Genomic DNA, 15,335 nt, shown 5'->3' on the forward strand with positions numbered 1-15,335 from the left:
CTGGGAAGGCACAATTAATGCTGAATGGTCCATACAGGTTTTGGAGCAACATATGTTGTCATCCAAGCAACGTTATCATGGCATGGACGCCCCTGCTTATTTCAGCAAAACAATGCCAAGCCACGTGTTACAACAGCATGGCTTCGTAGTAAAAGAGTGCGGGTACTTTCCTGGCCCGCCTGCAGTCCAGACCTGTCTCCCATGGAAAATATGTGGGGCATCATGAAGCGTAAAATACGACAGCGGAGACCCCGGACTGTTGAAGGACTGAAGCTCTACATAAAACAAGAATGGGAAAGAATTCCACTTTCAAAGCTTCAACAATTAGTTTCCTCAGTTCCCAAACGTTTATTGAGTGTTGTTAAAAGAAAAGGTGATGTAACACAGTGGTGAACATGCCCTTTCCCAACTACTTTGGCACGTGTTGCAGCCACGAAATTCTAAAGTTAATTATTATTTGCAAAAAAAAAAGTTTAGGAGTTTGAACATCAAATATGTTGTCTTTGTAGCATATTCAACTGAATATGGGTTGAAAAGGATTTGCAAATCATTGTATTCTGTTTATATTTACATCTAACACAATTTCCCAACTCATATGGAAGCGGGGTTTGACTGTACAACACACACAATGTATATTTCTCACAATGTTGTAAAAGGTACCTTTGTTCTTATTTGTGTAAACGTTGTTGAAACACAGTGATAACAAATACAATACAGTACTATCTGAGGACTTGTAGTCCGCTTAGACTGCAGTACTATCCGAGGACTTGTAGTCCACTTAGACTGCAGTACTATCTGAGGACTTCTTGTCCACTTAGACTGCAGTACTATCTGAGGACTTAGCTTGCTGCTAGTGCTGGACTAGGCCGGTCAGGTGTAAATAAAAATATGACAATAACCAACACTGGAAGAAAAGGTCATTAGCAAACATGCAAGCAGGAGACAAAATACACATGCTATCTATTCTAGCCACTCTCGTACAATAATAGTATTTTTTCCAAAAAGACTGTTGCTATGGTAACCATCCAAAAGTATTTCTACCATGAATTATGTCCCTTCAATATGACTTTGAGGTAGAAGTCCTTGGTGTGGATGAGTTTGGGTAAACAACAAAGTCCTGCCTAGGAGCAACGGGCTGGTTTGGTCGCAGCCCAGAAACATGCTAACGTGAAAGACTTTATACAGATGTTGTCACATCTACATTTCATCACATCTGTAGATGTACATGTTGTGCTGATATAAGCGTAACCTCAGAGGCAGGAAGCAAGCTAAGGTGAAAGACAGGAAGCAAGTTAACATAAAAGACAGGAAGCAAGCAAAGGTGAAAGACAGAAAGGAAGCAAGGTGAAAGACAGGAAGTAAGCTAAGTTAAAAATCAGGAAGTAAGCTAAGGTACAAGACAGAAAGGAAGCTAAGGTGAAAGACAGGAAGTAAGCAAAGGTGAAAGACAGGAAGTAAGCTAAGGTGAAAGACAGGAAGCAAGTTAACATAAAAGACAGGAAGCAAGCTAAGGTGAAAGACAGGAAGTAAGCTAAGGTAAAAATCAGGAAGTAAGCTAAGGTGAAAGACAGGAAGTAAGCTAAGGTAAAAATCAGGAAGTAAGCTATGGTAAAAGACAGAAAGGAAGCTAAGGTGAAAGACAGGAAGTAAGCTAAGGTAAAAGACAGAAAGGAAGCTAAGGTGAAAGACAGGAAGTAAGCAAAGGTGAAAGACAGGAAGTAAGCTAAGGTGAAAGACAGAAAGGAAGCAAGGTGAAAGACAGGAAGTAAGCTAAGGTAAAAATCAGGAAGTAAGCTATGGTAAAAGACAGAAAGGAAGCTAAGGTGAAAGACAGGAAGTAAGCAAAGGTGAAAGACAGGAAGTAAGCTAAGGTGAAAGACAGGAAGTAAGCTAAGGTGAATGACAGAAAGGAAGCAAGGTGAAAGACAGGAAGTAAGCTAAGGTAAAAATCAGGAAGTAAGCTAAGGTAAAAGACAGAAAGGAAGCTAAGGTGAAAGACAGGAAGTAAGCTAAGGTGAAAGACAGGAAGTAAGCTAAGGTGAAAGACAGAAAGGAAGCAAGGTGAAAGACAGGAAGTAAGCTAAGGTAAAAATCAGGAAGTAAGCTAAGGTAAAAGACAGAAAGGAAGCTAAGGTGAAAGACAGGAAGTAAGCAAAGGTGAAAGACAGGAAGTAAGCTAAGGTGAAAGACAGGAAGTAAGCTAAGGTGAATGACAGAAAGGAAGCAAGGTGAAAGACAGGAAGTAAGCTAAGGTAAAAATCAGGAAGTAAGCTAAGGTAAAAGACAGAAAGGAAGCTAAGGTGAAAGACAGGAAGTAAGCTAAGGTGAAAGACAGGAAGTAAGCTAAGGTGAAAGACAGAAAGGAAGCAAGGTGAAAGACAGGAAGTAAGCTAAGGTAAAAATCAGGAAGTAAGCTAAGGTAAAAGACAGAAAGGAAGCTAAGGTGAAAGACAGGAAGTAAGCAAAGGTGAAAGACAGGAAGTAAGCTAAGGTGAAAGACAGGAAGTAAGCTAAGGTGAAAGACAGAAAGGAAGCTAAGGTGAAAGACAGGAAGTAAGCTAAGGTGAAAGACAGGAAGTAAGCTAAGGTAAAAATCAGGAAGTAAGCTAAGGTAAAAGACAGAAAGGAAGCTAAGGTGAAAGACAGGAAGTAAGCAAAGGTGAAAGACAGGAAGCAAGCTAAGGTGAAAGACAGGAAGCAAGCTAAGGTGAAAGACTTCATAGACATTTCCACACCAGCAGACTGTGAAAGAAAGAGAAAGTGCAATCTTTAGCACCCCCTGGTGGTCCAGCTGTGTGCTCACCTGCCGCACCCCCCGGTGGTCCAGCGGTGTGTACTCACCTGCAGTCACTCCCGCCGGCGCTGATGATGAACTTGTCGTCGCAGGAGAACCTGAGGTTGGTGACGTGAGCCGAGTGAGCAAAGTAGCGCTTGTGTTTGGCCTGTCGAGACAGCAAAGATGAGGCAAAGATCCACTTCAGAGCCGCAGGACGCTTCATGGCCTACAAATTTGTCGGAGCACGGGAAGTCGAAGAGCTTGATGAGGCCAAAGTCGTCTCCGGTCACCAGGTTGAGGCCGGCGTGCGACACACAGGCACAGTTGACATCCGCCTTGTCGGCGTTCCGAGGCCAAACTCCCAGAACCTCCTCGGCCATGATGCTGCACACAAGAAGACAGAAACTTGGAGTCCTTGCCAGACTCTCGGCTCTTCCTCCCACCTGGTCCAGGTGGCCCAAGTGATCCTGTCAATGGTGGAGGGCTCAGCCACGATCTTCCCTGAAGGAACCTGGTGGACCTGTCGAGTGTAGGTGCTGCTGGACACCTGGGAGGAGGACACGGTGGTCATGTGATGAGCCAGTGCCAGGGGCACAGACCTCAACCTGAATGTGTTTGCTGTCGGCAGAGAAGTCCATCTGGAGGACCGAGCCCGGGATGTCCTTGCAGGAACCGATGCGGTTGAGAGACGGTCCCAGAGACAGGTCATAGAAGTCCACAGCGCCTTCGAGAGAACCCACTGCAAGAAGGTGGCTATCTGGACTGAAACTGGACCACAAGGACAGAGACTTGAGTCGTGTCCAGGTGCAGAAGGTTAGTGGTTCCTACCGAACATCCTGGATGGCCACACTGCGGTCTCTCTTCTTGCTCCACACGCTGAGCGAGTTGACCGACAGGATGATGAACTCTCCGTTGTCCATGCCGATGGACACCATGTCCCCGTTGGGACTGTAGGCCACGCACTTGGCAGGATGTCCCAGCGTTACCTTGTTCAGCAGTTTCTGACACACACACACACATAGACCAAGTCCATTTCATAGTCCTCTATCATTTCTACATTTGACAATAATCTTACTCGACATCTCATATTCATCCTCCTTTCCATGTTGGGCATGATTAGCGGGGGGGGCTCCTTGGAAATACAAATTATATATATAACGCCCCTGCTTATTTCAGCAAGACAATGCCAAGCCATGTGTTACAACAGCGTGGCTCCATAGTAAAAGAGTGCGGGTACTAGACTGGCCTGCCTGTAGTCCAGACATTGAAAATGTGTGCAGGCTAAAATATGAGGCAGGAGACTGTTGAACAACTTAAGCTGTACATCAAGCAAGAATGGGAAAGAATTCCACTTCAAAAATTTGTCTGCTCAGTTTCCAAACCTTTACTGAGTGTTGTTCAAAGGAAAGGCCATGTGACACACTGGTAAAAATGCCTTTTTTGCAATGTGTGGCTGCCATAACATTCTAACTTCATCATTATTTATCTGTTTGTCAGTGTGAAGATGAAATATCTTGTCTTTGCAGTCTATTCAATTGAATATAAGTTGAAAAGGTTTTGTTGTATTCTCTTTTTATTTACCATTTACACAACCTGACTACTTCACTGCTTTTGGGGTTTTGTAGGATTTAGGAGACACACCTTGTCGGCCAGGTCCCAGATGGAGTACAGTCCCTTACTGACGCAGGAGTCAGTAGACCTAAAAGGGCGTACCTTGTCGACCAGGTCCCAGATGGAGTACAGTCCCTAACTGAAGCAGGAGTCAGTAGACCTAAAAGGGCGTACCTTGTTGGCCAGGTCCCAGATGGAGTACAGTCCCTTACTGACGCAGGAGTCAGTAGACCTAACAGGGCGTACCTTGTCGACCAGGTCCCAGATGGAGTACAGTCCCTTACTGACGCAGGAGTCAGTAGACCTAACAGGGCGTACCTTGTCGGCCAGGTCCCAGATGGAATACAGTCCCTTACTGAAGCAGGAGTCAGTAGACCTAAAAGGGCGTACCTTGTCGGCCAGGTCCCAGATGGAGTACAGTCCCTTACTGACGCAGGAGTCAGTAGACCTAAAAGGGCGTACCTTGTCGGCCAGGTCCCAGATGGAGTACAGTCCCTTACTGAAACAGGAGTCAGTAGACCTAAAAGGGCGTACCTTGTCGGCCAGGTCCCAGATGGAGTACAGTCCCTTACTGAAGCATGAGTCAGTAGACCTAAAAGGGCGTACCTTGTCGACCAGGTCCCAGATGGAGCACAGTCCCTTACTGAAGCAGGAGTCAGTAGACCTAAAAGGGCGTACCTTGTCGGCCAGGTCCCAGATGGAGTACAGTCCCTTACTGACGCAGGAGTCAGTAGACCTAACAGGGCGTACCTTGTCGGCCAGGTCCCAGATGGAATACAGTCCCTTACTGACGCAGGAGTCAGTAGACCTAAAAGGGCGTACCTTGTCGACCAGGTCCCAGATGGAGTACTGTCCCTGACTGAAGCAGGAGTCAGTAGACATAAAAAGGGCGTACATTGTCGGCCAGGTCCCAGATGGAATACAGTCCCTTACTGAAGCAGGAGTCAGTAGACCTAAAAGGGCATACCTTGTCAGCCAGGTCCCAGATGGAGTACAGTCCCTTACTGACGCAGGAGTCAGTAGACCTAAAAGGGCGTACCTTGTCGGCCAGGTCTCAGATGGAGTACAGTCCCTTACTGACTCAGGAGTCAGTAGACCTAAAAGGGCGTACCTTGTCGGCCAGGTCCCAGATGGAATACAGTCCCTTACTGAAGCAGGAGTCAGTAGACCTAAAAGGGCGTACCTTGTCGGCCAGGTCCCAGATGGAGTACAGTCCCTTACTGAAGCAGGAGTCAGTAGTCCTAAAAGGGCGTACCTTGTCGGCCAGGTCCCAGATGGAGTACAGTCCCTTACTGAAGCAGGAGTCAGTAGACCTAAAAGGGCGTACCTTGTCGGCCAGGTCCCAGATGGAGTACAGTCCCTTACTGAAGCAGGAGTCAGTAGACCTAAAAGGGCGTACCTTGTCGGCCAGGTCCCAGATGCGGACGGTCCCGTCATCGCTGGCGGAGATGAAGACGTCTTTGAAAGGGTGAGCAGACAGACCCCAGATGCTTCCTTGCGTGTGTCCGTTGATCATGGTGTTGGAGGCGGCGTTCTTCTCTCCCACCTCCAGGATCTCTCCGTCTTTGGTTCCCACCAAGATTTTACCCTGCGGTGGGAGAGCGCACCTTAAGGCAGGTGTTGCGGAAGACTGCAGTGGACTTACCTTGGCCCTGCAGACAGACCGCACGTTCTCCACGGGCTGGCCACTCTCCAACTGGAAGGCTCGACATCGCTTCATCTCCTGGTCCCACAGTTTGACCGCACCGCCTTCCTTGGTCCTGTGGGCCAAAGCCGCAGTGAGAGCAGCGGGCCAGGAGGGGCGAGGCGGACTTGAACTTACGGACGTTCCTTTCCACCGGTGACGATGAGTCCGTCCCGCAGCGTGGTGTACATGCTGAACACCGGACCACCGTGCGCCTTGGCCACCACCCGGACCAGGAAGTGTTCTCGCCACACGTACACGTCCCCATTGATGGCGCCACTAAAGGTCAGGTGGTTCTACAGGACAAGGACCTGGTCAGAAGGCCGCCATGGGTGGAAGAAGTCATTGATCTTACAGCGCCAAAGGCCACGGACAACATGGTCTGCGTGCGTCCGTCCTCCACCGAGCCCACCACACCTTTCTTGTACAGAAGGGAGCCTCCCACCAGAGTCCAGAACTTGATGTGTTTGATTCCCACCGACACAAAGTGTGTGTCCGAGTCCGGTCTGAACTCCACCACAAAGATGCGCTCGGGGTGGCCGCCTGTGCTGGTGATCCTGGTACCTGTGCAGGTGTGGCAGGGTCAGATACATCCTGCAGGGGGCAGTAGGACCTTGGCTATCAGCCCAGACCATGGACAAGTCCAATTGGTGAATTTACCTTACCATACCAAGTACAGTGCTTTTAGGACGTAATGGAATACTGGACTTCCCCGTCAAGCACACCATCAGCAGCTTCCCAATATTTTCATGGATAAATGGTACGATATTATTTTAACGTTCTCATTAGCTGTGTCTCTGCGTCCGTTATAGTGCACATTAGTGGGGTGTCCCAATTCAAAAAAATTCCAAGTTGGAATCCTGCCGCCCAATTTGTTCCTCTCTTCCGCTAGCAGACACCACAAATGTGATCCTTGTGATCATTAACACCTCTCCATCATTAGTGATCATTAACACCTCCCCATAATTAGTGATCATTAGTGATCATTAACACCTCCCCATCATTAGTGATCATTAACACCTCCCCATAATTTGTGATCATTAGTGAACATTAACACCTCCCCATCATTAGTGACCATTAACACCTCCCCATCATTAGTAATCCCTAACACCTCCCCATCATTAGTGATCATTAACACCTCCCCATAATTAGTGATCATTAACACCTCCCCATCATTAGTGATCATTAGTGAACATTAACACCTCCCCATCATTAGTGATCATTAACACCTCCCCATCATTAGTGATCCCTAACACCTCCCCATCATTAGTGATCATTAACACCTCCCCATCATTAGTGATCATTAACACCTCCCCATCATTAGTGATCACTAACACCTCCCCATCATTAGTGATCATTAGTGATCATTAACACCTCCCCATAATTAGTGATCATTAGTGCTCATTAACACCTCCCCATCATTAGTGATCATTAACACCTCCCCATAATTAGTGATCATTAACACCTCCCCATCATTAGTGATCATTAACACCTCCCCATCATTAGTGATCATTAGTGATCATTAACACCTCCCCATCATTAGTGATCACTAACACCTCCCCATCATTAGTGATCATTAGTGATCATTAACACCTCCCCATCATTAGTGATCTTTAACACCTCTCCATCATTAGTGATCATTAACACCTCCCCATCATTAGTGATCATTAATGATTAACACATCCCCATCATTAGTGATCATTAACACCTCCCCATCATTAGTGATAATTAACACCTCCCCATCAGTAGTGATCATTAACACCTCCCCATCATTAGTGATCACTAACACCTCCCCATCATTAGTGATCATTAACACCTCCCCATCATTAGTGATCATTAACACCTCCCCATCATTAGTGATGATTAGTGATCATTAACATCTCCCCATCATTAGTGATCATTAACACCTCCCCATCATTAGTGATCATTAGTGATCATTAACACCTCCCCATCATTAGTGATCATTAGTGATCATTAACACCTCCCCATCACTAGTGATCTTTAACACCTCTCCATAATTAGTGATCACTAACACCTCCCCATCATTAGTGATCATTAGTGATCATTAACACCTCCCCATCATTAGTGATTATTAGTGATCATTAACACCTCCCCATCCTTAGTGATCTTTAACACCTCTCCATCATTAGTGATCATTAACACCTCCCCATCATTAGTGATCATTAGTGATCATTAACACATCCCCATCATTAGTGACCATTAACACCTCCCCATCATTAGTGATCATTAACACCTCCCCATCATTAGTGATCATTAGTGATTGTTAACACCTCCCCATCATTAGTGATCATTAGTGATTATCAACACCTCCCCATCATTAGTGATTATTAACACCTCCCCATCATTAGTGATCATTAGTGATCTTTAACACCTCTCCATCATTAGTGATCATTAGTGATCATTAACACCTCCCCATCATTAGTGATCTTTAACACCGCTCCATAATTAGTGATCATTAACACCTCCCCATCATTAGTGATCATTAACACCTCCCCATCATTAGTGATCCCTAACACCTCCCCATCATTAGTGATCATTAACAGCTCCCCATCATTAGTGATCACTAACACCTCCCCATCATTAGTGATCATTAGTGATCATTAACACCTCCCCATCATTAGTGATCATTAACACCTCCCCATCATTAGTGATCATTAACACCTCCCCATCATTTGTGATCCCTAACACCTCCCCATCATTAGTGATCATTAGAGATCATTAACACCTCCTTATCATTAGTGATCATTAGTGATCATTAACACCTCCCCATCATTAGTGATCATTAACACCTCCCCATCATTAGTGATCATTAACACCTCCCCATAATTAGTGATCTTTAACACCTCTCCATCATTAGTGATCATTAACACCTCCCCATAATTAGTGATCTTTAACACCTCTCCATCATTAGTGATCATTAACACCTCCCCATCATTAGTGATCACTAACACCTCCCCATCATTAGTGATCATTAACACCTCCCCATAATTAGTGATCTTTAACACCTCTCCGTCATTAGTAATCATTAACACCTCCCCGTCATTAGTGATCATTAACACATCCCATCATTAGTGATCATTAACACCTCCCCATCATTAGTGATCATTAACACCTCCCCATCATTAGTGATCATTAGCACCTCCCCATCATTAGTGATCATTAACACCTCCCCATCATTAGTGATAATTAACACCTCCCCATCATTAGTGATCCATAGTGATCATTAACACCTCCCCATCATTAGTGATCCCTAACACCTCCCCATCATTAGGGATCATTAGTGATCATTAACACCTCCCCACCATTAGTGATCTTTAACACCTTTCCATCATTAGTGATCATTAACACCTCCCCATCATTAGTGATCATTAACACCTCCCCATCATTAGTGATCATTAACACCTCCCCATCATTAGTGATCATTAGTGATCATTAACACCTCCCCATCATTAGTGATCTTTAACACCTCTCCATCATTAGTGATCATTAACACCTCCCCATCATTAGTGATCATTAACACATCCCCATCATTAGTGATCATTAACACCTCCCCATCATTAGTGATCATTAGTGATCATTAACACCTCCCCATCATTAGTGATCTTTAGTGATTATTAACACCTCCCCATCATTAGTGATTATTAACACCTCCCCATCATTAGTGATCATTAGTGATCATTAACACCTCCCCATCATTAGTGATCATTAGTGATCATTAACACCTCCCCATCATTAGTGATCTTTAACACCGCTCCATAATTAGTGATCATTAACACCTTCCCATCATTAGTGATCATTAACACCTCCCCATCATTAGTGATCCCTAACACCTCCCCATCATTAGTGATCATTAACACCTCCCCATCATTAGTGATCATTAACACCTCCCCATCATTAGTGATCTTTAACACCTCTCCAAAATTAGTGATCATTAACACCTCCCCATCATTAGTGATCATTAACACCTCCCCATCATTAGTGATCCCTAACACCTCCCCATCATTAGTGATAATTAGTGATCATTAACACCTCCCTATCATTAGTCATCATTAACACCTCCCCATCATTAGTGATCACTAACACCTCCCCATCATTAGTGATCATTAACACCTCCCCATCATTAGTGATCATTAACACCTCCCCATCATTAGTGATCATTAGTGATCATTAACACCTCCCCATAATTAGTGATCTTTAACACCTCTCCATCATTAGTGATCATTAACACCTCCCCGTCATTAGTGATCATTAACATATCCCCATCATTAGTGATCATTAACACCTCCCCATCATTAGTGATCATTAGTGATCACTAACACCTCCCCATCATTAGTGATCATTAACACCTCCCCATCATTAGTGATCATTAACACCTCCCCATCATTAGTGGTAATTAACACCTCTCCATAATTAGTGATAATTAACACCTCCCCATCATTAGTGATCCATAGTGATCATTAACACCTTCCCATCATTAGTGATCCCTAACACTTCCCCATCATTAGTGATCATTAGTGATCATTAACACCTCCCCATCATTAGGGATCATTAGTGATCATTAACACCTCCCCACCATTAGTGATCATTAACACCTCCCCATCATTAGTGATCATTAGTGATCATTAACACCTCCCCATCATTAGTGATCATTAGTGATCATTGACACCTCCCCATCATTAGTGATCATTAACACCTCCCCATCATTAGTGATCATTAGTGATCATTAACACCTCCCCATGATTAGTGATCATTAGTGATCATTAACACCTCCCCATCATTAGTGATCATTAACACCTCCCCATCATTAGTGATCTTTAACACCTCTCCATCATTAGTGATCATTAACACCTCCCCATCATTAGTGATCATTAACACCTCCCCATCATTAGTGATCATTAACACCTCCCCATCATTAGTGATCATTAGTGATCATTAACACCTCCCCATCATTAGTGATCATTAGTGATTATTAACACCTCTCCATCATTAGTGATTATTAACACCTCCCCATCATTAACACCTTCCCATCATTAGTGATCATTACTGATTATTAACACCTCCCCATCATTAGTGATCATTAACACCTCTCCATCATTAGTGATTATTAACACCTCCCCATCATTAGTGATCATTAACACCTCCCCATCATTAGTGATCATTAGTGATCATTAACACCTCCCCATCATTAGTGATCATTAACACTTCCCCATCATTAGTGATCATTAACACCTCCCCATCATTAGTGATTATTAACACCTCCCCATCATTAGTGATCATTAACACCTCCCCATCATTAGTGATCATTAGTGATCATTAACACCTCCCCATCATTAGTGATCATTAACACCTCCCCATCATTAGTGATCATTAACACCTCCCCATCATTAGTGATCACTAACACCTCCCCATCATTAGTGATCATTAACACCTCCCCATCATTAGTGATCATTAGTGATCATTAACACCTCCCCATCATTAGTGATCTTTAACACCTCTCCATCATTAGTGATCATTAACACATCCCCATCATTAGTGATCATTAGTGATCATTAACACATCCCCATCATTAGTGATCATTAACACCTCCCCATCATTAGTGAACATTAGTGATCATTAACATCTCCCCATCATTAGTGATCATTAGTGATCATTAACACCTCCCCATCATTGGTGATCATTAGTGATTAACACCTCTCCATCATTAGTGATTATTAACACCTCCCCATCATTAGTGATCATTAACACCTCCCCATCATTAGTGATCATTAACACCTCCCCATCATTAGTGATCTTTAACACCGCTCCATAATTATTGATCATTAACACCTCCCCAACATTAGTGATTATTAACACCCCCCCAGCATTAGTGATCATTAACACCTTCCCATCATTAGTGATCATTAGTGATCATTAACACCTCCCCATCATTAGTGATCAACACCTCCCCATCATTAGTGACCATTAGTGATCATTAACACCTCCCCATCATTAGTGATCATTAACACCTCTCCATCATTAGTGATCATTAACACCTCCCCATCATTAGTGATCATTAGTGATTATAAACACCTCCCCATCATTAGTGATCATTAACACCTCCCCATCATTAGTGATCATTAACACCTCCCCATCATTAGTGATCAATAACACCTCCCCATCATTACTGATCATTAGTGATCATTAACACCTCCCCATAATTAGTGATCATTAGTGATCATTAACACCTCCCCATCATTACTGATCATTAGTGATCATTAACACCTTCCCATCATTAGTGATCATTAACACCTCCCCATCATTAGTGATCATTAACACCTCCCCATCATTAGTGATCATTAGTGATCATTAACACCTTCCCATCATTAGTGATCATTAGTGATTATTAACACCTCCCCATCATTAGTGATCATTAACACCTCCCCATCATTAGTGATCATTAACACCTTCCCATCATTAGTGATCATTAGTGATCATTAACACCTTCCCATCATTAGTGATCATTAGTGATTATTAACACCTCCCCATCATTAGTGATCATTAACACCTCCACATCTTTAGTGATCATTAGTGATCATTAACACCTTCCCATCATTAGTGATCATTAACACCTCCCCATTATTAGTGATCATTAACACCTCCCCATTATTAGTGATCATTGTGATCTCCCCATCAGACTGTGACAACAATGCCACATGAAGTATAAACCATAAAACATTGAATATTAAGCATTTGTGAAAGATGGACTCCAACTTTGTTTACTTCTCTGACAACTTGCTTAAAGTGTGCCAGTCTAAGTACTAAGTATGGAGCAGGAGCCTCCTCACCAATTAAAGTGTGCCAGTCTAAGTACTAGGTATGGAGCAGGAGCTTCCTCACCAGTTAAAGTGTGCCACTCTAAGTACTAAGTATGGAGCAGGAGCCTCCTCACCAGTTAAATTGTGCCAGTCTAAGTACTAAGTATGGACCAGGAGCCTCCTCACCAGTTAAAGTGTGGCAGTCTAAGTACTAAGTATGAAGCAGGAGCCTCCTCGCCAGTTAAAGTGTGCCAGTCTAAGTACTAAGTATGGACCAGGAGCCTCCTCACCAGTCAAAGTGTGCCAGTCTAAGTACTAAGTATGGACCAGGAGCCTCCTCACCAGTTAAAGTGTGCCAGTCTAAGTACTAAGTATGGAGCAGGAGCCTCCTCACCAGTTAAAGTGTGCTAGTCTAAGTACTAAGTATGGACCAGGAGCCTCCTCACCAGTTAAAGTGTGCCAGTCTAAGTACTAAGTATGGAGCAGGAGCCTCCTCACCAGTTAAAGTGTGCCAGTCTAAGTACTAAGTATGGAACAGGAGCCTCCTCACCAGTTAAAGTGTGCCAGTCTAAGTACTAGGTATGGAGCAGGAGCTTCCTCACCAGTTAAAGTGTGCCACTCTAAGTACTAAGTATGGAGCAGGAGCCTCCTCACCAGTTAAATTGTGCCAGTCTAAGTACTAAGTATGGACCAGGAGCCTCCTCACCAGTTAAAGTGTGGCAGTCTAAGTACTAAGTATGAAGCAGGAGCCTCCTCGCCAGTTAAAGTGTGCCAGTCTAAGTACTAAGTATGGACCAGGAGCCTCCTCACCAGTCAAAGTGTGCCAGTCTAAGTACTAAGTATGGACCAGGAGCCTCCTCACCAGTTAAAGTGTGCCAGTCTAAGTACTAAGTATGGAGCAGGAGCCTCCTCACCAGTTAAAGTGTGCTAGTCTAAGTACTAAGTATGGACCAGGAGCCTCCTCACCAGTTAAAGTGTGCCAGTCTAAGTACTAAGTATGGACCAGGAGCCTCCTCACCAGTTAAAGTGTGCCAGTCTAAGTACTAAGTATGGAGCAGGAGCCTCCTCACCAGTTAAAGTGTGCCACTCTAAGTACTAAGTATGGAGCAGGAGCCTCCTCACCAGTTAAATTGTGCCAGTCTAAGTACTAAGTATGGACCAGGAGCCTCCTCACCAGTTAAAGTGTGGCAGTCTAAGTACTAAGTATGAAGCAGGAGCCTCCTCGCCAGTTAAAGTGTGCCAGTCTAAGTACTAAGTATGGACCAGGAGCCTCCTCACCAGTCAAAGTGTGCCAGTCTAAGTACTAAGTATGGACCAGGAGCCTCCTCACCAGTTAAAGTGTGCCAGTCTAAGTACTAAGTATGGAGCAGGAGCCTCCTCACCAGTTAAAGTGTGCTAGTCTAAGTACTAAGTATGGACCAGGAGCCTCCTCACCAGTTAAAGTGTGCCAGTCTAAGTACTAAGTATGGACCAGGAGCCTCCTCACCAGTTAAAGTGTGCCAGTCTAAGTACTAAGTATGGAGCAGGAGCCTCCTCACCAGTTAAAGTGTGCCAGTCTAAGTACTAAGTATGGACCAGGAGCCTCCTCACCAGTTAAAGTGTGCCAGTCTAAGTACTAAGTATTGAGCAGGGGCCTCCTCACCAGTTAAAGTGTGCCAGTCCCCACACTTAGTATGGAGCAGGAGCCTCCTCACCAGTTAAAGTGTGCCAGTCCCCACTAAGTATGGAGCAGGAGCCTCCTCACCAGTTAAAGTGTGCCAGTCTAAGTACTAAGTATGAAGCAGGAGCCTCCTCACCAGGGTTTCAAACGTCCTTAGTCCGGATCCAGGATCCAGGATCCAGGATGCAGCTGCTAGCTGCTAGCTTCTAAGCCAGGTGGTCCTGTAGTTGGCGTGAAGAAAGGCCGACTTCTTACCTTCCTGCCAGCGCCATACGGTGATCACATGCTCAGGCTCCACCCCCACAGACAGCAGAAGTTTGCCGGTGGCGCTAAAGTTGACGTAGCCCACACCTTTAGCGTGGGAGCAGCGCAGGACGGACAGGGTCTGCTTGCTGGTGGCGTCCCACACGTGGATGCAGGGGGCCAGGCCTGCTGGGACAAAACACTCAAGTCAGAGGCTCCACTTCCTGCAAGCGACACAAAGACCAATCACAGCAGGCCGTGCCACTCACTCAACTGTTGAAGAGGGTTCACTTCATATTTCTATTGCTAGTCTCAGGGATCACCACAACATCACTCAACTGTTGAAGAGGGTTCACTTCATATTTCTATTGCTAGTCTCAGGGATCACCACAACATCACTCAACTGTTGAAGAGGGTTCACTTCATATTTCTATTGCTAGTCTCAGGGATCACCACAACATCACTCAACTGTTGAAGAGGGTTCACTTCATATTTCTATTGCTAGTCTCAGGGATCACCACAACATCACTCAACTGTTGAAGAGGG

At 44.7% G+C, this 15,335-nt stretch overlaps 1 protein-coding gene across 4 annotated transcripts in view; it reads right to left on the reverse strand.

Annotated features, from left to right (window-relative positions):
* Positions 1 to 1,633: 1,633 nt before the first annotated feature.
* The window catches only part of LOC133539227 (echinoderm microtubule-associated protein-like 6), a 35,718-nt gene continuing 22,016 nt past the window's right edge, over positions 1,634 to 15,335 (reverse strand). For 2 of the 4 annotated variants that reach the window (XM_061881398.1, XM_061881396.1), the window contains exons 30-40: positions 14,802 to 14,978; positions 6,427 to 6,635; positions 6,210 to 6,367; positions 6,033 to 6,147; positions 5,787 to 5,975; positions 3,605 to 3,777; positions 3,382 to 3,544; positions 3,220 to 3,323; positions 3,007 to 3,160; positions 2,842 to 2,942; positions 1,634 to 2,742 (exon numbers count right to left, since the gene is read on the reverse strand). In XM_061881398.1, coding sequence (XP_061737382.1) covers positions 2,718 to 2,742; positions 2,842 to 2,942; positions 3,007 to 3,160; positions 3,220 to 3,323; positions 3,382 to 3,544; positions 3,605 to 3,777; positions 5,787 to 5,975; positions 6,033 to 6,147; positions 6,210 to 6,367; positions 6,427 to 6,635; positions 14,802 to 14,978 — 1,568 coding nt within the window. In that variant the 3' untranslated portion in view covers positions 1,634 to 2,717. The remainder of the gene's footprint in view (positions 2,743 to 2,841; positions 2,943 to 3,006; positions 3,161 to 3,219; positions 3,324 to 3,381; positions 3,545 to 3,604; positions 3,778 to 5,786; positions 5,976 to 6,032; positions 6,148 to 6,209; positions 6,368 to 6,426; positions 6,636 to 14,801; positions 14,979 to 15,335) is intronic. The other 2 variants (XM_061881399.1, XM_061881397.1) reach the window with 1 other exon arrangement.

The sequence above is a fragment of the Nerophis ophidion genome, linkage group LG20 (assembly GCF_033978795.1).
Source record: "Nerophis ophidion isolate RoL-2023_Sa linkage group LG20, RoL_Noph_v1.0, whole genome shotgun sequence".
Classification (NCBI taxonomy): Eukaryota; Metazoa; Chordata; class Actinopteri; order Syngnathiformes; family Syngnathidae; genus Nerophis; species Nerophis ophidion.